A 23,907-nucleotide genomic window follows, 5' to 3' on the forward strand; every position below is an offset into this window, starting at 1 on the left:
TGGACGTATGATTCCCATCGCAATTTGCGCATGTAAACTATGTGGTATCATCCTTCACAGGACAGACGTCCTTACCGTGAGAAGAACCTCCGCAAATCATGCATTTAGCATCCATGCCGTTTTGTTCCATGACCCCACTTTGGCAACGACGGCACTGAGTGGGGTTCTGAAAATTTCCTCCAGGTTTCTGGAATTGATCCTATGTCACACGGACATCGAACATAATTCTTGCTTTTTCTAAAGCTTCATTATTTTTTAGATCTTTTTTGTTAAAGTGAGCTAATTAATATTCTTGAGAAGTTCAAGATTTCCTGCCTAAATCCCCCAAATTCGGAACATCTGACCACGATAGACGGCACTTTTTGCTTCCTCACTTGAATCAAAGAGCCTGGGCTAGATACTGGTTCAATTTAGTATTCGGAAAATTTATCTAGAGCATCGAACTGATTGCTCATTTCGATGCAATTATCAACATTATTCATTTCACCCTTGGAAGAAAGTTCGCATTCCGGAGAAACGTCCTTTCTTCCATTCTTGCCACGTTTAGAGACAGTTTTAAATCCCACTTTTTTGGAAGGAAGTTGTGAATTCAGAGATTCATCCTTCCTTTTGTTTGTAGTTGCAATGCAACCATGAATAAACGAAAGAAGACGTGACCTTCCCAACACGGTGTCCAAGAAGGAGCTAGCTTTCGCCAACGGGTCCAAACAAGGATCGAAAAGGGATCGATAGTAGAAAAAATAGTACTGAAAAGTACTGTTTTAGTAGCACCGTTTTTAATTTTAGCACTGTTTTATTGCTTTAGGTAGTTTAAAAAATAACTTCCAAGAGCAGAGAGAATTCGTGTACGCACAGCACGAAGATACGATGCGCACTGGAAAATAATATCCATGTTTCTACAAAAGACCTGACCATAGTTGTCCACAATCCTGACCCAAGTCCACGAAACCAAATCATTCCAGCGCGATTCACTGATCTTTCTGCAGTTTTCATGCGATGACTAACCACCTGCTCAACCAACCGTTGCAACGGTGACAACCATGCTTTTTTCCACTAACAATTACACCTGAACGTGTTACGATGCTAAATATCACTCTATATTGCAACGCGATGTCGGTCAACCATTACGGGAGTGATGACTTTCTCCAAATTAACTGTTTTGCGATTTGCACTGTCTTCTGTAGCTAGTAGAAGCAAAGCGCTGCAGTGGATGTGTTAATTTGTACAATTGCAACCCACCTCGCGGTTCATGTTTGGAAAACTGACACTCTGTTATTCTGCTTTCGCGGTTTCTGTTGAAACCTCCCAAAAAACATGCTTTTAAAAAGCTTGTGGTTTATTGTAGCCACGCTTTGGTATCATTTTGAACATTACATTCATTTTTATATCTAGGTTTTCTGTATTAGGCAATCTGAATTTGGTAAAACTGCATTACGCTTTAATATTTTGTTAGCAAATTATTACATTTCAGTCGTAGCAGTCCCTCCCCTCGGTTATGCGACCTTGCCGCGATGGGAGAGCATAATCCATTAGCCCATATGATGGAAACCAAAGGCGTAACCTGTAGTGGTGGTATCACATTTTGGCATTTTTTGCTTAAAGCCGCGTCATAATTCATATGGCATAGACGCAATAATATCTCGGATGTGATCCAACGGACATTCTGCGTCATTGATAGAATTGATGCCCATTTCAAATAATTAATCTATTCGAAGTGGACATTAATACTATTGGTGACGATCAGTTTGCCTTTTGTTAACCACAATGATCCGTAGCCACTCTTGCTATTAGCTAGCTAGACACATCGTTATCATGTACGACGTAGGGAATTAATCTCTGAGGAAAATGACTAGGGTAATCAATATATTTTGGACCCCCTGGGCCATTTTCCTGCATAATTCCCAGTTTTAATCGAAAGACCAACTCAATTCGCATGCCATTTGGAAAGATAGGACTATTCCGCACTTGCATCAACCGTTTGTACATAGAAACAGTGTTTATTTTATCTGAAATTATTTTAATTTAATTGGTTCATCCATGCAACCGTTACAACACGTTACACACATAAATTGAAGCCGTCAGAAATTTTGTAAAATGTAAACAAAAACTTTTTTCAAATTTCTGAACTAAAACCGTAGAATGTCTTCAGTTTTCCATTGTCAATCGCTTGATTAAACTATGGGCGAGCATATTATACAACCAGTGTCGTGGGCTTTGTCCGAAAAAAAAAAATATCCGGGATTTAGGAGAACACACCGGGAAACCAATCCTCGAGGGATTTCTGGAAGAATTTCAGTAGGATTTCCGGAACGATTCTCGAAGAATTTCCGGGAGAATCCTAACGAAATTTATGAAAGTATCTCAAAGGGATTTCCGGAAGAATTTTATAAAAAATTCTGGAAGTAGACGAAAGAGGGATGTCTGGAAGCATCCCAGAAAGTTTTCCAGAAAAATCCCTGTAGTAGAAGAATCTCAGAAGGATTTCCGGAAGAATAATCGATAAATAACCTGAAGAATTCCAGCAATATTTCTGAGAGATTCCTAAAGAGAATACCGGACAAATTTCAGAGGGTTGCCTGCAATCATCTTTGAAAGATATTCCGAAGAATTTTAACAGGATTTTCGGAAGAATTTGAGAAGATTTACGGAAGAATTTCAGATGCATTTCCGATAAAATCTCCGAAGGTTTTACAGAACCTGTCCTGGAGGCTTGAAGGATTCCAGATTTTTTTTTTTTTTTTTGAAGAATCATCGAAAGACGTTTTGGAGATTGCCAGCAGGATTTTTGAAAGTGCTCAAGAGGAAAAAGTCCTAGAATGATATTCAGATAAATCTCAAAAGTAATTCCAGAAAAGCCCCATGAACATTTCCAGATTTCCACAAGGATTTTGTAAAGAGTCCGCAAGAGATATCCGAAAGTACTCCAACAGAATTCTTTAAAAGAACTTAGAAGCATTTTGGGAAGAACTCCAGAGGAATTTTCAGTAAGATTCCGGAAAAACAGGTTTGTTTCAATTAAAAGCACTATGGGCAAAACTAGAACTTTTTCCACAAAGTGTACGACTGCTTGTCACTCGAACCTTGCATTATGTTTATCTTTTGGTGGTAGACAGATAGATTAAGCTCTTCGAAATATTACTAGAAAGATATTTAGGGATTCTTGACAAGGTTATTGACGAGATTCTTGTTAGATTTCCATTTAGATTCATAGTTAATTTTAAATGAGATCTTTGCCAGAATTCTTACGGATATCGAATCGATAATTGATCATTTTCCTGAAAGTTATTCCTGAGAGATTACTGAAGATTACTACTGGTTATCATTAGATTGCTATTAGGGTTTTTAGTGATTATTAGAACAGACCCTTGACTGATATTGCTTGAAATTCTTAGCAGAATCCTCAACCAAAAAAAATAATTTTTTGCCAAATATGTTTTTTTAAATCATAGATTACTTGAGAGTTCCGTTAGGAAGATTTCTTTGATTATTGATGATACTGATTCTTGTTGAAGCCTTATCTCGATTACTAATTGGAGTAGTCCTTGATCTACAATACAGGTCTTTTGAGGCCCCTGAAGAGATTTTAAATGGATTTCTTCATATTTACGGTGATATTTACATATTTCTTGAATTAAGCGTTAAGAGCAATTCTAAACGTTACAGTTATGATTTCTTCTGTAATTTCCACACATAACCTTTTTAATTTCAATCAAATATTCTTCAATACTTTAGGATTTGAAGTTTTATTAAACTCGTGACAATTTTCTGAATTTTCTGAACATGCTATTTGCGCACTCCACTAATTCCGCCACATTTTTCTACAGAAATTCCAGGCACTTCAGCTGCGGCGCTTTCGGCGAACGCAAAGGAGTTCGTTCCGACTAAACTATCCTCCCCGCCACAGCCGCAGCAGACACATCAATATGGCCACCAATCCAATCGCTACCGAGGGGACAACAACGGAATCGGTGGCGGAGGCGGTGGAGGTGGTGGGACCTACAATGCGCACCCTTCACACTACCCGCCTCTGGACAACGGTGCCATAGTGAACGGAACCGGTGTCAGCGAACGGCTAAACATCAACCAGCATAGCAAACCGCAGATGGGAGGACACAACAACTATAGTGATAAAAAAGATGTAAGTAGCAGCGTGGTGTTTTCGAGATATTGTGTGAGGTCGTTTTGCGCTAGAGTGTTAGAGGTTCGGTGGAATTGGGACTATTTGGAGATTCGGGATTGGAGTTCAATCACTGGAGTGCGTAAGAATGCGGCAGGTTGGTAGCAAGAGCGAGATGTGGATGCCGAACTGAGTCACTAGGAAGAGTCAGTTGGTTTAAGTTATACTAGGTATCTATCCTGGTTTGATGATTGAACGGATTTTGTGGTGAATGAATGATGATGGCGTGATACAAAAAAAGAACGTATGCTTGGAGTGATACTGAGAGAGTGAATGATACGGCATGACGAGCTGAGTGGCTGTGGTTTGTACATATTATCGTATATAAGTCGCTATAGCTCTGACGTATCAATATCGAGAGCATGAACGTGGTTAAACGGTCACGATTAACCAACACGGGAAAGTTTTGTACCATGGTATGCTGACTACGTTCAAATTCTTAGCGTTTTATTTCCTCTAGACCCATGGGTGCAACTACCAGGGACCGTGAACCCCCTGGAATATATTGAAAAATGGATTGGATCCGAGGAAAGATTTTTGATAGGAACGATAACTCGCCTTGAAAGTCGGGATTATTTCGTATGAAGAATTTACTACAAATCAACACAAAATATTGTCAGACACCTCATGAAGACTACCGTAGAACAGGAACTATTCAAACAAAGGATCTACCGAATGCTTCAACAGGAATCTGCATAAGTAATTTCCATAATACGCTTCTTTTACAATACACGCAACTTTTATAATTGTTATGATGATCTTGAAACATAAAACATTCGCCAAAAATTCTCTTGCCGGATTTGCTACAGATTTTTCCATTAATTCCTGCGCCGATTTCTCCAGTAGTGGCTCTATTCAACAGAGGTTCTTTCTAAAAATCCTCAAAAGTATATACCGTGACCTGCTCTAATTCCGTGTGTAGCCTAATACCCTGTATTTGGGAATTATGGTGATTTTTAGCATGAGTTATTATTTATTTTTCTAAATTATTGTCACAAACGTTGCCATATAAAGTAGTCTTTAGAAAGCCATGACAAAATTGAACTAAAGTTACACACGCAAACAAACAAAAATAATGTTAGAATAAAATCGCCTGGTGCCAACACACGGCATTATGGCACGGTAGCTTCTGAGTTCCAAATACCGTTTTTCAGCTATAATTCTAAAACGGCTGAGCAAAATATATATTTTATTTTCTGAATTAATTATATAAAATTTTGAAATATGATGCGAACGAAGCGTTCGATTGAGAGATGTTTCAAAGTACCACCCGGTAGTTGGGGTCAGACGCACAGTATTTGGAACAAAGGTAGGTTTAACAACAGCCACTGTAACTATGGTTAAAATTTTCAAAATAGTACGAATCATATTTTTGTGCAAAATATATAAAACGGTCTACTGTATAAAACTTAAGAAAACTTGAAAGTAATCATAGGTACAATATTTTTTCCTGTTTGACTGAAACTTGAGATTTTTAACTGCACGGTAATAGGGCATGTTACGGTACCAGAGTTTTTGAAGAAATTCGTTCAGAGGCTTAGCATTTCCTGCGCTGCAATAATTCCTCCAGGAGTTTTTCCACTTTTTCCAGTTATTTTTTCAGAATTTTTCGTATATATTTCTTAAACAATTCATACACGGTTTTCCCCCCTAAAGTGATGCAAAAATCTTCCCAGTATTTTTCCAAGAAATATGTTAAGAACTCTTTCCAGAGTTCCTCAATAATTTCAACCATGGATTCCTCATGAAATGTCGTCCTCAAATTTATCTATGAATTTTTGCAGCAGGAATGAAAGGAACAGTTTATGCATAGGGATTTTCCTCAGAGATTACTTTAGTATATTTATACTCCGAGATTGTAAACCGGCAAAAAATCATTTGTTTCTGTTGACATAGTCAACGATTCGTTTTCTATATAGATATGTCCTACGTCACACAAACTGACAGTATCGTGCTGTGTCTTTTACATGGAGGGAGCATAATTACAGTGTTCGCACATTGTTTGGAAGTAATAAAATATGTATGCTTTTGGTATACCGCAATAATTGGAATGCATTACTGCTCTGTCGACGATGGATTATCATCAACACTGGTGAGCTCGTTTCATGCTTCTATTTCAAATGAGTGAAATTTGTTTACACACATATCTATCGTGAAAACGGTATGAATGATGCTTTTGTGTATTGTCGATTTTCTGTTCAACACTCCAAGTGTCGTATATAATTCACAATTTTATTAATACAAATTGAGGGGCACATACCTTAACTTATTTTTTTTAATTACAGTTAACTCTCCCTTACTCGATATTCCGTATCTCGATATCGAGAAAGAGAACCATAGTAAAATTTGGTTTTCATGGCTACCTCGATGGTCTCTTGAATCGCTTTTGCACTGGTTTTGTTTTCTGCAACCCGTTAGTCTTTCTAGCCAAATCGTCAAATTTGACAATATTCGTTAATTTGAAAAATGATGTGTGGCATTTCATAACAAATGATTGACTACAGTCAAAAGGGGAAATAGAAACAACTGAAATTGTTTGATGTACACAAAAACTATAATATTATTCAGAACAGAGTATTGACCAAGCCTTCAATAGGATTTTCCAAAAAAAAAAATAAAGAATTCGGACATAATTAAAGACATAGAGATGCAATTATTGAGACGATCAATAAAGGCATTCTACGGTAGAATTAACGTGAAAACTTTGGAATGCTATTTTCTATATCTAAAATTAGCAAAAGAATTCCAAGATAATTTTCAAATTTTCCTAACAAAAGTAAAAATTGCAGAATATTGTGAATCAGAGAGAAAACGTAAATCTTTTAACAGAAAAATTTAATAAATTAAAGTATCAAAATCCAAAGTTTTCACGTCCTTCTCAAAAACCAAACATACATAACATAGATGGAATAGTGGTTAATCGTTCATCTGAACAATTCACAGATGAACAATTGATCCTACTCAACAAAGGACTGACCTACACTATACCAGCAAAACCTGACACGACACAAACAGTCATATACATTGAAACAGCAATCAACAATAATAATGTAAAGACTTCACAAATACAGGAAATCATAACATACACCGCCAACATCATCCGCAACACGAACACTACACCCCAAAACAAGGAACACAACATAATCAAACAACTCAACACAAAACCGGTTTTCTATTTAAGAGCAGATAAAGGTAATTATACTGTAATTTTTGATAAATCTAAATACGAAGAAATAATGCAGAACAAAATTCAACATGAACCTTACCGTATTCAAAGAACAGATCCTCTTCCAGGATTGGTAAAACGTGTTGACAAAGCGTTAAAAGAAGCAAAACCGGTTTCGGGTAATGTTGTAAACTCTCTGAAGGAATCTAACCCTTCATTACCAAGAATTAAAGGACTTCCTAAAGTTCATAAACCTGGTAATGAAATGCGTGAGATTGTTTCAGCTATTGGATCACCCACCCACAAGATTGCAAAGTATATAGTCCAGAAATTCCAAAATTTTCCAAAAAAGTTTCATAGTAAAACAGTTAAAAATTCCAAACATTTTACAGAAGTAATTGAAAATCTAAAAATAGCCGATGATGAAGTTTTGGTTACTTTTGATGTCAAATCTTTATTCCCTAGCATTCCTGTTAAAGAGGCCATAAGCCTATTAGAAGATTGGCTACTTAGTCAACATGAAGGCACAGATTGGATAAAACAAGTACGTACATACATTAAATTAACTAAACTTTGCATGCAAGAAAACTATTTTTCCTTTAGAGATGAAACTTATAAACAGTTAAACACAAAATAACCATTTTAGTTAAATGGAACCCCAACGGAAAACCCTCTTTCTCCATTTTTAGTGAGATTTTTATGGCAAATTTAGAGAAACGATTAGAAGATAAAAACCAGCTCCCTGAAATCTGGTGGCGATGCGTTGATGATGTTTTCAGCATAGGCTCACAAAAACATTGAGTTTACTTACGAAGTGGAACAGGATAACAAATTGCCTTTCTTGTACCAACTAACACTCAACGTATTATTCCAAACACATCAAATCACTCACACCAACACAAAATGTCTTCCTTCAATCACATGATACATCGAATGCTAACAATCCCCCTCAGTGAAATTGGTGTAGAAGAAAGGAACTTAACTACATTTTTGAAACAGGACAATTAAACGGTTACACAAGACAAACAATACAACAACTCATTGACAGAAGAACACGAGAACAATACAAACGTTCACTTACTACTCTGACACAAGAACAACCAACATTCAAACGTATAGCCGTCAATTACAACGATGAAACAAAAAAGCTACGCCCAATCCTACGAAAGTTTGGTTTCGAGTTAGTTTTTTCCAGTAGAAACAACCAACTCCAAACTCTCCTAGGTTCAACAAAAGACCCAATTGACAGTTTATATAAATCAGGCGTTTGTCAAATTACATGCGACCACTGCAATAAAATTTACATAGGACAAACAAAACGGACTCTCAATACACGTTTTGAAGAACACGTAGCAAAAGTTACTAAAGCACACAAAGACACAGAAAAAGGACATGTACACCATTTCAAATCAAAAGTTGCAGAACATATAATTGTAAATACAAAATTTCCTTAACACAAAACATATCAAACTCTTACGACATATTTCAAATCCTTGGAAGCTTGACGTAGCGGAAAGCATAGAAATTTTCAAACAAAACAACAATAAATTACTAAACAAAGATCAAGGAAATGGGTATTCTTGGCTGTTTAGACTTATGCCTAACTTTCACACACACACACACACACACACACACACACACAATACACGGTGTTACGGCTCATACCAAATTTGTAGAATATTCATACCAAAAACCATTACGAAGGGGTGGGTGGGTGTCAAAAATTGTCATTTTCAGCGTTATGAAATAAATAAATGAGCCCTACTAGTGATTTTAGTATTTTATTTTTTTGCAAAAAGTGAAGTGTTAAAGTTCAGTTTGTAGTTTTAAACATACTCTAATAATCCCTCCCCTAAATCTAATATAAAAAAGTGTACGGTTTTCCATAAAAATATGGATGTTAAATTCCTTGAGAGATAATTACAAAAATGTATAGAATTGTGGTGCAGCCCGCAAGTATGAGCACCCCAAGATCCAAAGCCCCCTTTATTTCGTACAACATACAAATAAGCTTCTTTTCAATACGATTTTAAATCAGTTTCAGAAGTGAGCTTGAATGTTATAAATCAACCATATAAATTCAACAGAAATTCGCGGTATCTCGTGTCTGAAGGTGTCGCTATAATTCTGAAGCAGCTCACTAGAAATCTACAGGATCTTGCTTAGGGGTCGTCCATTCACCACATGGTAATATTTTTGGATTTCTATACCCCTCCCCCTGGTGGTCTTTTGTCCATACAAAAAAATTAAATAAAATGTGTATGGACCGTGGTGATTGGCCAGCCACTCCCTCCCTATCTTAATGACCATGTTTTTTGTGGACGATCCCTTAGAACTCTTAGGATCTTGCACAGGAGTCAGATAGGAATTTTGAAGATATATTGCCGAGAATTCTCAAGTCTCCGACGGAAATTCTCACTAGCAATCGCCAAATTCCTCAATATTTTTCCATTATACTCAAAATGCAACTAGAAATCCTCAGTATACCGTTATAAATTCACAGGACTGAATGTCTTTGAATTCACCAGATTTTTTACAGCATCACCGATAGCGGAGTTTGTGTGTCACCCCTGCTTTTCAAAAAAACTACAAAATCTCGATTAATTTTTCAAATCGACGTAAGTAACTTTTATACGGTTTTGAGAAAATTAATTAGGAAAAATCACAATCTGTCTTCTAAAACTGTTTTAAAATGAATCACCATTTTAACATTATTTTTGCCGTGTGCATCGCTCAAATTTTGCATACACTCAGCTCGCGGTCAAAAACTAGGTAGTTTCTATTATTTTCCACAAAAATAATTATAAGAAAATGATAAGCCGTTTTATTCAGTTACTTTCGACGTTTTTCTACCAGTGTAAAATCGGCTCAAGTAGTGTTTTGTTTTGATTCGTGGTTAAGTCACTTTGTCTCTCCATACAGCGGGGCGGCGAAAGTAGTGGTTAGGTTGCGAAAGTTGAAAATCTTACTTTCGTCGTTTTGTAAATCCGGAAATTAAACGTTTTAAAAGTGAAAAATCGAGTTGATTCAGAGCGGAACGTGTAGAATGCCGCCTGCGAAACAGGTAGGATCGATAAAGTAAGTTTGTTCACTTTTCTGATTTGAGACTATTTGAATAAGTTTTCGAGAAATATATTTTATTTTTGAGCTTAACAATATGTTCCCTCATAGTTCAAAATACAATGATCAAAATAGGATAAAAATTGCTCTATTTTTCACGTATTCACATCGACTTTTGTAAAAACAACCAAATTTGAGTAGATTCTTATAAGATTTCGTTGTTCTTAAACAGCATGGTGAAAGGTAAATTATTAACAGATTTTTCTGACGTAAAACTATTCAAATGCGTAAGTTTTTGTGGCATTTGAATGAAAAAAGTATATAGTTTTACATACGAAATCCAGTTTGGTTGAAATCTATACTTGTTGGGACAAGTGTGCCACCTATATGGTAAACGAAGATTGTTGGAGTGAAATTTATGAAAATGTAAACATCATCAACAAAATCATAATAATTTTTTTTTTGTATGGTATTCAGTTGGAGCTGCCTGACAGCTTAACTTGTCAAGGCTGAACCCTCGGTCTGGCTTTTGCCAAGTTTCCCCTCTACCAGGACCAATACTCAGACGGACTAGGCAATGGCGCCCACATGAACACTGCTTTTTTATTAGTATTGTGACGTGGTAGTTTTTGAAAAGTACCCATATTCCCATGCTTCTCAGAAAAGGAAGCATTGTGAAAATCAGCAGCTCCATCAGAATTTGTTTGAAATAGTAGTGTAGTAGTGTCATTACTAATACTGTCTAGTCGAAATGGTTACTGTCGAAATGATTACTCCTGTCTTTTACGAAAGATTAGAGTCTTAAATGTCAATTGTCGTCAAGTCTTAACAAAATTAGGCTATTTAGTAGTAGTTCTAGTTAATTTAATTGTTTGTTGTTAAAAGTATTTATTGGTCATTACGTTCATATATCCTTAAAGAAAAAAGTCGCTTTCCTTGCCTGTTCAACAATTTTTCGAGCCTAGCAAGTGAACCCTAATGATCGATCTCAGCGTCTTACTTGCCATAGTCATTTTTATAGTGAATATTTAAGAGTAAAGTTACTTTAGGCTTCTATAACAGTCTTCTACAAGATTCACTTTTCGGTGGCAAATGCAATGCTTCACAACGCCTACTTTCTACTTGTAAATTTTGCGAAAATGAAGCTGGAATTAGATTATTTAACCCGTTGTTACAAAAGAGGTATTTCTTTTTATGGCAATGTAAAAACCATATTAAAATAAGATTGTCGCCACTTATTTCTACTCAGTGAATCTACTAGTCATTTTCCTAAGAGTTCCTAAGTATTCCCTACGTCGTATATGGAAAAGATGTGTCTTGCTAACTAACAGTAAGAGTGGCTACGGATCATTCTGGTTAGCAAAAGGCAAACTGAACGTCATCAATAGTATACTACTACTTACAAAGCAGAGGCTAATGAATAATTACGGAAATATTTTTAAGTTTACCGTCATACGGGGCTGCTTTATAACAAGGTTCGTAACATGTGGAACTCTCTACACAGAAAAAAATCCGTTCTCGTATCTGTGAACAGCAGACGTGAACTCGTCAACAAGCAAAAATACACCGTGAACTAGATCATGTATCTGTGACCAATGATGGTAGTTCACGGTATATTTTTGACAGTTCACGTTTTCCAGAACGCTTTTTTGAGCGTGTACTAGTCAATACCAATAACTAAAATGGTTATTTTTGTCTTTATTCAATACGATATATGTATTACCCTTATACGACGATGGATATGTAAAATATTACACTAGATCAGCACTAAATAATGGTAAAATCGTTATGCAAATAAGTAAAACGGTACTAACCACGCCAAAAACATGTTATTATTGAATGTTTTGAGAAAAAATCAATTTGGGGGCAAAAATATCAGCTATTTTCCTACTATACATCAGAAACCACTATTGGGGCCTCATTTTGGTTTATTATTATGATTTTGTTGATGATCCCTCCCCTTGGTTATGCGATCTTGCCGCGATGGGAGGGCATAATCCATTAGCCCATATGATGGAAACCAAAGGCGTAACCTGTAGTGGTGGTATCACATTTTGGCATTTTTTGCTTAAAGTCGCGTCATAATTCATATGGCATAGACGCAATAATATCTCGGATGTGATCCAACGGACATTCTGCGTCATTGATAGAATTGATGCCCATTTCAAATAATTAATCTATTCGAAGTGGACATTAATACTATTGGTGACGATCAGTTTGCCTTTTGCTAACCAGAATGATCCGTAGCCACTCTTACTATTAGCTAGTTAGATACATCGTTATCATATACGACGTAGGGAATACATAGGAACTCTTAGGAAAATGACTAGTAGATTCACTGAGTAGAAATAAGTGGCGACAATCTTATTTTAATATGGTTTTTACATTGCCATAATAAGAAATACCTCTTTTGTAACAGCGGTATAAATAATCTAATTCCAGCTTCATTTTCGCAAAATTTACAAGTAGAAAGTAGGCGTTGTGAAGCATTGCATTTGCCACCGAAAAGTGAATCATGTAGGAGACTGTAATAGAAGCCTAGGGTAACTTTACTCTTCAATATTCACTATAAAATGACTATGGAAAGTAAGACGCTGAGATCGATCATTAGGGTACACTTGCTAGTTTCGAAAAATTGTTGAACAGACAAGGAAAGCGACTTTTTTCTTTAAGGATATATGGACGTAATGACCAATAAACACTTTTAACAACAAAACATAAAATTAACTAGAACTACTACTAAACAGCCAGATTTTGTTAAAACTTGACGACAATTGACATTTAAGACTCTAATCTTACGTAAAAGACAGGAGTAATCAGAATAGCACTTGAATGACAAATTATTCAAAACCATTTCGACTAGACAGTATTAGTAATGACACTACTACACTATTTCAAACAAATTCTGATAGAGCTGCTGATTTTCACAATGCTTCCTTTTCTCAGAAGCAAGGGAATATGGGCACTTTTCAAAAACTACCACGTCACAATACTAATAAAAAAACAGTGTTCATGTGGGCGCCATTGCCTAGTCCGTCTGAGTATTGGTCCTGGTAGAGGGGAAACTTGGCAAAAGCCAGACCGAGGGTTCAGCCTTGACAGGTTAAGCTGTCAGGCAGCTCCAACTGAATACCATACAAAAAAAAATAATTAAAAGTACGTCCTGACGGAAGAGCCAATATATTATTAATACGAAAAATAACTTACGTCTTCATATAGTTATTTATTAAGTCCCCACGACACATTTAAAGCACAATAGAAAAGTAATTGCTTTATTTTTAGAACACCTTTCAAAGTACATAGACATTCATCAAAATTGGCAACACTGCTATAATAAAATCGATTTTATTTTCCACATATTATTTTCATAATATGTTTTTCAAAGATTACCAATTGAAATATTTGGAGAAAAACGTTTACAATTAGCTGTAGATCGATAAATATGCGTACACGATTTTAAAAGTATGAGACTTTTTAGTAAAGCGATCATAAAGAGTACAATTTATACTTAAAACTGCGGTTCAAACTCACGGTTTAGTTCGAGTCTATTCAAATATAGTTTCTTTAGTAACCTAAACTAGGTTTAAACATGCTTTTTACTTTTCTCTTTTGCTGGGAGTGAAAGGATGGTGTATCAGCAAATTTGGCCATAAATGAATAAATTACTAAAGTTACTTAATGTCAGAGAATGGTGGAATATAATTGATTTTTTTTAAAGCTATACCTTTAGTAGAATAGTAAAGGGTACCAACATACAATTTGTTCTTAAGAATTAAGATTTTTGTTTTGCGAAAAATAATGTTAAACTTTGACGAACACCTTTTATTATGAGTTTTTGGAAAACATTGTTAGCTCTTCAACCAAAAGCATTTTCTAAGATCTTATATTTCCATAGCATTGTAGAATAATAGTTGAACGATACAGAGAAAACCGATTACGATTTTATCAATAAGTAAAAAAGATATAACATAAATAAAGTGTCTACTTTATAAAATGAACAGTCCTTACTGTCTGATTCAATGAAGAAGAGTTTTTAAGTAATGTTAATAGAATATATAATATTATAATATTATAATATTATAATATTCATTATAATAGAATATGGAATTCAAACTTTGGAAGTTCTAATATATCTTATCTTTTGCGTCTTATTATTTTGTCTCTCATTTTTAACTTTAAATTTAACACAACTAGGGTTGTATTGCTTATTATGGCTTGCTTAAGGTGAAGATGAATTGAAGCCACAGTCCGAATTTTCATAAGCACAAATCTGGAGAACCTAGCAACGCTCTAAGCTGAAAATTTTATCGATTGGCCACTAGGGAGTAATAAAACTTTAATTTCATGCTCTTGAAAATTTAAGGTGTGACTTCGATCTACCTTAAATCAACCGATGATGTTTTGGAAAACCTGAAGTTCGTAAAAACAATATTGAATTTAAATGCTCGCTTTAGCCATTATTAAATTCTACATATGCGTGCCAGGGCCATGGAAGAAATGAAATGTAACAACATTTGATTATTACTAAGTAAAAGAAAAATTCCCGAGAGTTGCAATTTTAACTCTTCAGTGGTTTTATTGGTCAGAATCTGTTCAATACCTCCCCGCCAAAATTTTACATAGTATTTGGCAAGAATTCGGTTAAATTTCAAAAGAAATTTGCCAAAGATTCTTAAGATACTGCTAAAACATTTACTACAGTATACTACTCCAGAAAGTAAATGTTAGTCTTTGGGTTAGTATCAATGCAAAGTGCAAAATTCCGTTCATTCCCTGAAAAAAAACTGGTTTCGCCAATGTCTAAAAACGCTGCTGAAAACCAATTCAGTTGGAAAGTTTGCATATAATGATATGTTAGCATACCAAGGTACAACTCTGTCTACTCCAAAGCGATATATGCTAGGTGGTTAAACATCTAAACGAACGCTAGGCATTCTTTATATTTCTTCATACTAATCCTGTATATCTTTATATATATCCTATTTATATATTCTATATTGTACACAATATCTACGAATGTCGCTAAAATTGCACGGATCTTTACTAAACGTGTCTGCACAAAACAAATATGAACAAAATCTGAATCGGCCCACGGACCACATTCGTCTAAATTCGTTCCGCGAGTACAGCTACGCAGCTCCTCGCACTATAACCATCACCAGCAGCATCAGAACCAACACTATCCTCAACATTCTCAACAACAGCGTCTACAGCAACACCACCTTCACCACCAGCAGCAATCGCATCATGGGCTGCATCAAAACGTCGGTGGTCCGGCCTATCCGTTCTTCGGATGTTCGTCAACGGCGCTGAACAATCATCTGCACCATCCAATGCTCGGTGGAATGGCGGCAGTGGCACAACAGGCCAGCGGATCCGGCGGGGGAGGCATGATGCCCCAGCATGACAATAGGAACAAGAACAACAATGGCCTGAAGGCGCGGTTACACAATGCGCAGAACCCTCCAATGCAGTCACATCACCATCAATCGCAGCATCACCATCAGCAGCATCATCAACAGCAACATCACCACATGCACCAGCAGCAACAACATCACGGGATGCTCGGAGGACACAACGATTTCGGAGCTGACGCCGATTCCGATCAGGTAGGGACGCACATGCACGCAGACTAGGCAGGTCTCCAAGAGTTCAACAAAAAAACTCTCAAGATCGCTTCAGTATCATGCACGAAAATTGTTGACCTGTTTGAGCATGCTTTCGTCCCCACATGGTCCATAAACCGGGGTGGATCAATTAGTTGACCCTCACTAACCTACCTGGCTTGCATTACATTTATGTTGCGTACTAATTGGATACGGTTTGTCGCTTCTTTTCGTAGACATTTGTGTTGAATGCTTTGTAACATTAATCCCATCCACCCGTCGATTATTCGCCTGTCGAGTTGTACCCCTACAATGTGCCCCGTCTGCTTTTTGCCAGAATTAAAAACTAGCATTTTCACTGAATTCGTCACAGAAGCTTTGCATTATTGTATTCTTGAGAAATCAACGATATTCTTTTCGGTAAAATTATCTATGCTAATCTAAATCTTCCGTCCCTTGCATCTAGATTTCGGAAAATGAAACCTTCGCGCTGGACTATCTAACCGAGGTGATTGCCGAGCTGTACGACAATCCTGGCATGTTCGATAGCATTCAACGAAAGCTCAAGGGTACCTTTGCCGAGTTCCGGAACAATCACTTTGTGTTGAGTAACGCCGTGGAGTTGATCTTTGAACAGGTTTGAGCAGAGTAATTTTCTGTTTTGCGTTGATACTGTAACCCATCCTTTTCTTCTATTCCTCAACAGTCAATCAAAGAGCAAAACTTCCGCTACATGGGAGCCCGCTTGTGCAAGCTGCTGGACAGTTTGGACGGGGATCCGGCCGGTGTGCTGTGGCAGCTGCTGAGCATGAAGATGTCCCATCAACAGTCGGAGCTTCACGGCTTCATGACCAACCAGCAGATCAAGGTGCGCGGCACGACACTCTTCCTGGCCGAACTGTACATGCAGCTGAGAAAACCGAGTGTAAGTATCTCTCTCCGTTATGGGACTGTTTATAGAATCACGTAGACTAAATATCCAATATCAGATAATAGGCATATCAGATTCGCTTTCTAATCGTGTTGAATAATAAGACTTGAACAGTTATAGATAGTGAATTTTGAAACACATTGCAAATGCTTCACACTTTTTCTAGCTCTAGTCTAATGGTGATGAAAAACCATATAAAAATCTTAAGTAAAAACTTATTGGCAATCCGAAGGTTCCACAGACCTCTAAATTATTCAATAGGGTCAGGCGGGGCAAGATGAGCACCCTAAGGATAAGCGCGATTTAAGCCTACTTAAACGTTCTTATTTTGGTAAAATTGGTAACCATCCTTATCTTTTACATTATTACTTTGACCTTCAACCATTAAAAGTTTCAAAAAGTGATAAATAGTTTTCCAAATAACACGTTAAATAATATTAAATAAATTGCTTTTTTATCATCGGTCAAAAATACTGCGAAGCAAGATGGGCACCCCCATAAAAAGATACAATTTACTAAAGAAAACTATTATTTTCCAATGCTTGTAACATCCGAAGATATTATCTTTAATTTCTGATGGTATTTATCTTTAACTAGCTTAGTTTTTAAAACTTTTATCGAAAAATAAATAACTTATCATAAATTGCTGAAATTTTACTGAAAAACGATTAAATTTGTTGTTTGTTTATATTTTTTTTAGAAAAATAGTTTTGTGCAAAGGGGATATCGTAAGTCAAGCCCACAGCTAAATGTGGTTCTATAATTTCACACTTATACTTAATTTTGAACATGGTGCTCATCTTGCCCCAAGGGTGAAAACTTATTAATGTTATCAAAACAATTGAAATATTTTTTTAAATTTGATAAAAATTTTGCTCCTGATATCTACAGAATATTATTCTATAACTATACGGCCAAAAACATATGAATTATTTTGTTTACGCAACAAAAAGATCACTTTTAAATGATCAAATCTTATATGGAAAGGTAAATTTTTGGACTACGTTGTATTTTTGACAATATTTACGTTGTGCTGTTAATTGTTTAGCTGAAATTTATGGCCGTCATATCTATTTTTTTGATATTCATCAGAATCCCAAATTATTTTTTGAAAAAAAAATCGATAGGAACGACACAAACTAGGGCTGCTCATCTTGCCCCACATTCCCCTATTCAGACTTGTTTCATGGGTATAACCTATATTCTGCAAGAAAATTGATTACACTCTTATACGAAATATTTCTCTATTATCTTTTTGCACAATGTATCACAGTAGCTTTTTTGCAAAGTTTATAATATTTAAATTCATTCTAATTTCTTTGAATCGTATGAAATGTAAAATCTAAGCCTAAATTAAAAATGAACTGCTATCTTATAGCTGTAAATTCATGCTACTTTGTTAGTCGAAGTCTTATTTGTGGTAAAGTTTAAAATTGTTCAATTCACTTTTTATAATAGCAATACTTACATAGGTTTTTTCTTTGTAAATTTTCGTATTTTGAATCGCACAATAAAATAAATTTCAAGATCTCGAGCTATAAACTTTGCCCTATTAATGTTTTAATGAAATTGGAGCCTCTTATTAGTTAAGTTATTCTGAACCGTATGGTAGTTCACATCAACGAAAATTCAATGTTTGTCAATCAACAATTCCGACATGAACGTTCGGCAACTCGTGAACTGATTGTAAGAGTAGCCCTAAGTTATCTGTATATTTTAGGTTAATTATTAGAACTCTAAATCGGATTGAATTCCTGTAAGGCATCATTCTAAGACCAATATAATGATCTATAACCGACCTATAACTTATTACCTGCATGCTCATCTATGAATGGATTCATCGAGTAGATCGTACTACTGAAATTCGCCACAGTTACACATAACTTTATGGCGATTCTATGATGGAACACGTGTGCACGTAGATCCTCTAAGTTGAACCGGTTGTGAATGGTTCTAGAGGCCAATTAACGGGCTTTTGCCATAGGAACTCTGGTCCCTTAAACCATCGGCTTTCGCTTCCAAGGTCTGGTAGACGTTGCCATTTAGTGGCTTCATCGACAACATTACCTTTGTGCCGACCCATCTCCAATTTGCAACTTCGCTGGTTTCCAAGATATCACCGACTCGAAACGCGAATATCGGCGATGATCCGAACGAATCCAGCATAGCACGTCGCGAGCATTTGTCCAGAAGTATTTCTCGTCTGCCGGGTTATCTCTCCATAGAAATCGTTGGCAGATTTGGTCCTCTATTGAAATGTACACTTGATGGTACATTTCTCTTAGATCCCCGCATATTGCTATTTTATTTTCCCGAAACTGAATGAGTACAGATAATAGGGACGTCAGCTGGTCCGGCCCAGTCAACATCATTAAGTGACATACCGTTGGTTTTAGCGGCCGCGCAGTCGTTGAAGAGCCATGGGTTTGGTGTTGGGAAATTGACAGCAAAGCAAATTTAAAACGTAATGTCCACTTTCAGTTTGCTTGATAGTTTTAAGGATTCCTTCGGCTCGTTGATCCTCGGTTGACATAAGCGAATGTTTTGGCGAGGAAATTCCTATGCTTTCGAACGAAAAATATTCGCTATTGCATTTTGAAAGACAGCGTCATTTGAACCACCGCAGACAAAGTTTTGGGGATTGTTATATCCAACTAGCTCTCCCCCTAGTTCTGTACCACCGTGTATGAATCCACCCCTTCTCTTCCTTTCAGCGGGAGTGACAAGTTTGCGTTGTCCATACCGATAAAAATACGGGGTTGAACCTCCTGGTAGGATTCAACCGGAATTCCTCGCAATTACGGATACTACTCTGTCGACTCCTTCACATTCACCGATTGATGGAAGACACTTAGATTGGCAACTGTGTGCACCTCTTGGAGACGATACTTCTTAGGGCCCACTCTTGTACCAGAAATCTCAATGCTCAATCGTAACGAATCGTTCTCCATGCGTCCTTGATTGCTTGTCCACCTCAGACAAATCTTCCGTTTTTCCATCTGCATAGCTTTAGTTCGGTGGCAAGTGCGGCGTCATCAGCATGTACTGTCCGATCACGGACACTTGACGGATGGGCAACTCCTTCCTCTGAAGAGAGTGCCAGCGGGGACAACAGCTGACGATAGCTCGACTCGGTGAATATTCTCAAAACAACTCAAAAGCCTTCAAAAAGGCTGTTTTTAATTCGGCTGTCCAAGATGAAGGAGAAACTTTTCAACTTAACTTCTACCGATATTTATTCTTCTATGGCTTAATGAAAACTGATAATCCAGAAACAAACTCATTGACTTATATATTATTACTCGATTCGCCACCCACCAATCAGCTCATGCCTCGTCGTCATTGGTCGGTGGAACGTAACAAACATGTTGCGACATGTTCGTCGCGTCTCCCTCCACGCTCAGTCCGGGTGATGTTGGTCGTCGCATCTGCTGATGTGGTTAGCCGCCGCTCATCGCTGATCAGCCGCCAGCCAATACTTGCTTATTGCCATTCGGGTGGGTAGTGCGCATCCAGACCATTACGATACAAGTGTGTTAGTGAGAGGTGGGCCAAAAAACCCGTGGCCGACTCGGGGTTAGTAGGGTGGAATTTTGGGATGTTGGATTAAGGGTGAGGATAAATAGGAATAACATAAACATATAACTATACAACGTTCGCACTGTGCGCGGACATTCTCCCCGGGCGAAAAGAATCTACGCATTCAATTGGAGATCTCGTTCAATGGGTAGAGGGGCGAGTTTAGAAATTGGACGACGGAGAACACCGTTAACCGTTTGGACATCTGCAACCCTAACAACGGAGTCAGACCCTGGAAACACGTTAACAATCCGAGCTAACTTCCACGATTGCGGCGGAATGTTGTCTTCCTTCAACAAAACAACCATCCCTGGAGAAACGTTTTTACATCCTTTCGTCCATTTTTGCCGCGTTTGAAGAGTGTTCAAATATTCCCGAGACCAACGTTTCCAAAAATGATCGCGAATTTGCTGAACGAGCTGCCAACGACTCAATCTGTTGATTTTAGTATCTTCCAAAGTCGGTTCTGGGATAGCCGTTAACTCACGACCGATAAGAAAATGCCCCGGAGTGATTGCTTCAGGCTCGCTAGGGTCGGATGAGGAGGAAAACAGAGGCCTCGAGTTGAGGATTGCTTCGATCTGAGTTAGAACGGTGTAATATTCTTCGAAAGTCAGAGAAGCGTCACGGAGTACCTTCTTGAGATGCGTTTTGGTGCTCTTCACACCCGCCTCCCACAGACCTCCGAAGTTCGGAGCACGCGGAGGGATAAAGCTCCATTTGATTTCACGGGCATGGCAAAATTCGTTCAGCTTTCCTTGCAATTGATCACTTTTGAACAATTGGTACAAACTGTGTAACTCGGACTTGGCGCCAACGAAATTGGACCCATTGTCCGAAAACAACTCTTCGACGAGACCGCGCCTAGCGACAAATCGATGAAGCGCTGCTACGAAAGCCGCGGCAGATAAATCCGAAACCAATTCGAGGTGAATTGCCTTTGTTGACATACAAACAAAAAGGCAAATGTAAGCCTTAACCAGAGTGGACTTTCTACCCCCTTGACGAATGAAGACAGGACCGGCAAAGTCAACGCCGGACTTGGAGAACGGTGGAGATGGAACAACACGAACTTCTGGCAGATCGCCCATCGAAGGCTGCAGCAAATGCGGACTATGACGGAAACATGTTACACAACCACGGACGATCTTTCGAACTACAGATCGGGCGTTCAACAACCAAAACCTTTGACGTATAAACGCGATGAGACCAGACGGACCAATGTGCAACATTTCTCTATGCAATGTTCTGATCAACGATTCGACAATCGGATTTTTATCCGGTAACAATATCTGGTGCTTTGCACCGAACGGCAGAGTGGCATTACGTAATCTTCCACCAACTCGCAAAATATCGTCCTTTAACATTACACCCAGACTACCAAGACGACGCAATGGTTCATTCGACATTAGACGACAGATTTCATCAGAAAACTCGCTTTTTTGGACATACTTCACTATCACATTCATCGATTCACGTATTTCCTGTATCGTCAGATATCGAGAAGTGATCCGCTGAGATTTGACGGATCTTGCATTTCTTACAAACCTTCGCACATATCCTGCACATATCACGCTGCAGTATCCGAAAGGACTCGAAAGCGGTCATAACTGGCAGACTTTCCGGCATAGACATTGCATAGGTGTTGACAACTGGATTCCATTCAGGAAGTTGGTCATCGGAAATAAGCTCTGGCTCATCGATTCGATATGTAGAATTACGCAAAAACTGTGGTCCATACCACCAGAGGTCATTTGAAACCAGCAACTGAGGAGGTTGACCACGACTAACGATATCAGCTGGGTTTTCAGCAGATTTGACGTAATTCCAATCGGCATCAGACGAACCTTCAACGATTTCTGATACTCGATTGCGAACAAAGAGATTCAGTTGCGGTAGTGGTTTCTTTAACCATGCCAGGACAACTTGACTGTCCGACCAAAAATGAATGGACTGAAACTCCAACTTTACAGCCGGAAGGAGCTTCAAAAACAAACGAACGAGTAGCAAGGCTGCACAAAGTTCAGATCGAGGAATTGTCAATCCCTTGATGGGGACAACCCTTGACTTACTGCAAATGAGCGACAGTTTTACTCCATCTTGAGTAACAACTCGAATGTACAGACACGCTCCATATGCTACACTGGACGCATCTGCAAATCCATGAATCTCATAACGAGTGGAATTCACTGCACCAAAATATCGAGGAATTTTGATTTCGTGTATATGACTCAACGTGTCCCGAAACATAATCCAAGCTTGCAATAGTTTACCGTCCAGAACGTCATCCCACTTTAATTTGCTCATCCAAATTTGCTGCATGATGATTTTCGCAAATACGACAACAGGTGAAATTAGTCCCAGAGGATCAAAAATTTTCGCTATCTGCGACAAAACGTTACGTTTGGTAGGTGGAGAACTGTTGAGGCTTGGGAGATCCAAATGAAAGCGATAAACATCCTCTGCTGGATCCCAAAGTAGGCCAAGCGTTTTGATAGCTTGGTTTATATCAGAGTCTTCGAATGACAGAAACTTCTCCCTGTCTTTCTCCGGAACCGTATCCAAAATGGTTGGTTCATTCGAACACCATTTGTGGATGGGAAAACCTCCACAGCTAAGGAGTTCAGTGAGTTCAACACGACGTTGAATTGCCTCCTCTACGGTCTCAGCACCCGTCAGGACATCATCAACATAAAAATCTTCGAGCACAATCTGAGCCGCATACGGGTAACGAGTACATTCATCGAAGGCAAGCTGTTGAAGAGCTCTCGTAGCTAAGAATGGAGCAGCAGATGTACCGTACGTCACCGTCGTTAATTCAAGGACTTGCAACGGATCGGTAGGATTCTCTCTCCAGAAAATTCGAAGTAGTGGTGTGTGAGCACGGTCTACTTGAATTTGCCTGTACATCTTACTAATATCGGCAGAGAACACATAACGATGTGAGCGAAAGCGAAGATTTATCGAGAAGAGATCATTCTGTATTACTGGGCCGATCATGAGTGAGTCGTTGAGCGAAGGGCCCTTTGTCTTCGATGAAGCGTCAAAAACAACTCTCAACTTCGTTGAAGAGCTGCTTGGCTTCAACACCGCATGGTGTGGAAGATAATACTTCAAAAGGTTGGGAGGATCCTGAGATTCATCAATGAGTTCACAATGGTGGAGATCTTTGTATTCATTAATAAAATCAACATAAAGTCTTTTCAGATTAGAATCCTTCTGGAACCGCTGTTCCAACATGAAAAAACGACGCAAGGCAACAGAACGATTACTTTCCATCTGGTGAACGGATTCTTTCAACGGTAATTGAACGACATAGCGACCATTTGGATCACGACGCGTAGTGGAGCAGAAAATTTCTTCACATAATTGCTCTTCACTGGTCAGA

General features: G+C 37.9%; 1 protein-coding gene across 3 annotated transcripts in view; it reads left to right on the forward strand.

The window, feature by feature from the left end:
• Positions 1–23,907, forward strand: part of LOC5568520 (polyadenylate-binding protein-interacting protein 1) — a 49,036-nt gene that overhangs the window by 15,705 nt on the left and 9,424 nt on the right. The window contains exons 3-6 of one of the 3 annotated variants that reach the window (XM_021854147.1): positions 3,825–4,138; positions 15,608–16,012; positions 16,476–16,646; positions 16,716–16,934. In XM_021854147.1, the coding sequence (XP_021709839.1) occupies positions 3,825–4,138; positions 15,608–16,012; positions 16,476–16,646; positions 16,716–16,934 (1,109 nt within the window). Of the gene's footprint in view, positions 1–3,824; positions 4,139–15,532; positions 16,013–16,475; positions 16,647–16,715; positions 16,935–23,907 lie in introns of all 3 variants that reach the window. The other 2 variants (XM_011495061.2, XM_021854148.1) reach the window with 2 other exon arrangements.

Source organism: Aedes aegypti, chromosome 3 (assembly GCF_002204515.2).
Source record: "Aedes aegypti strain LVP_AGWG chromosome 3, AaegL5.0 Primary Assembly, whole genome shotgun sequence".
In the NCBI taxonomy this organism is placed as follows: domain Eukaryota; kingdom Metazoa; phylum Arthropoda; class Insecta; order Diptera; family Culicidae; genus Aedes; species Aedes aegypti.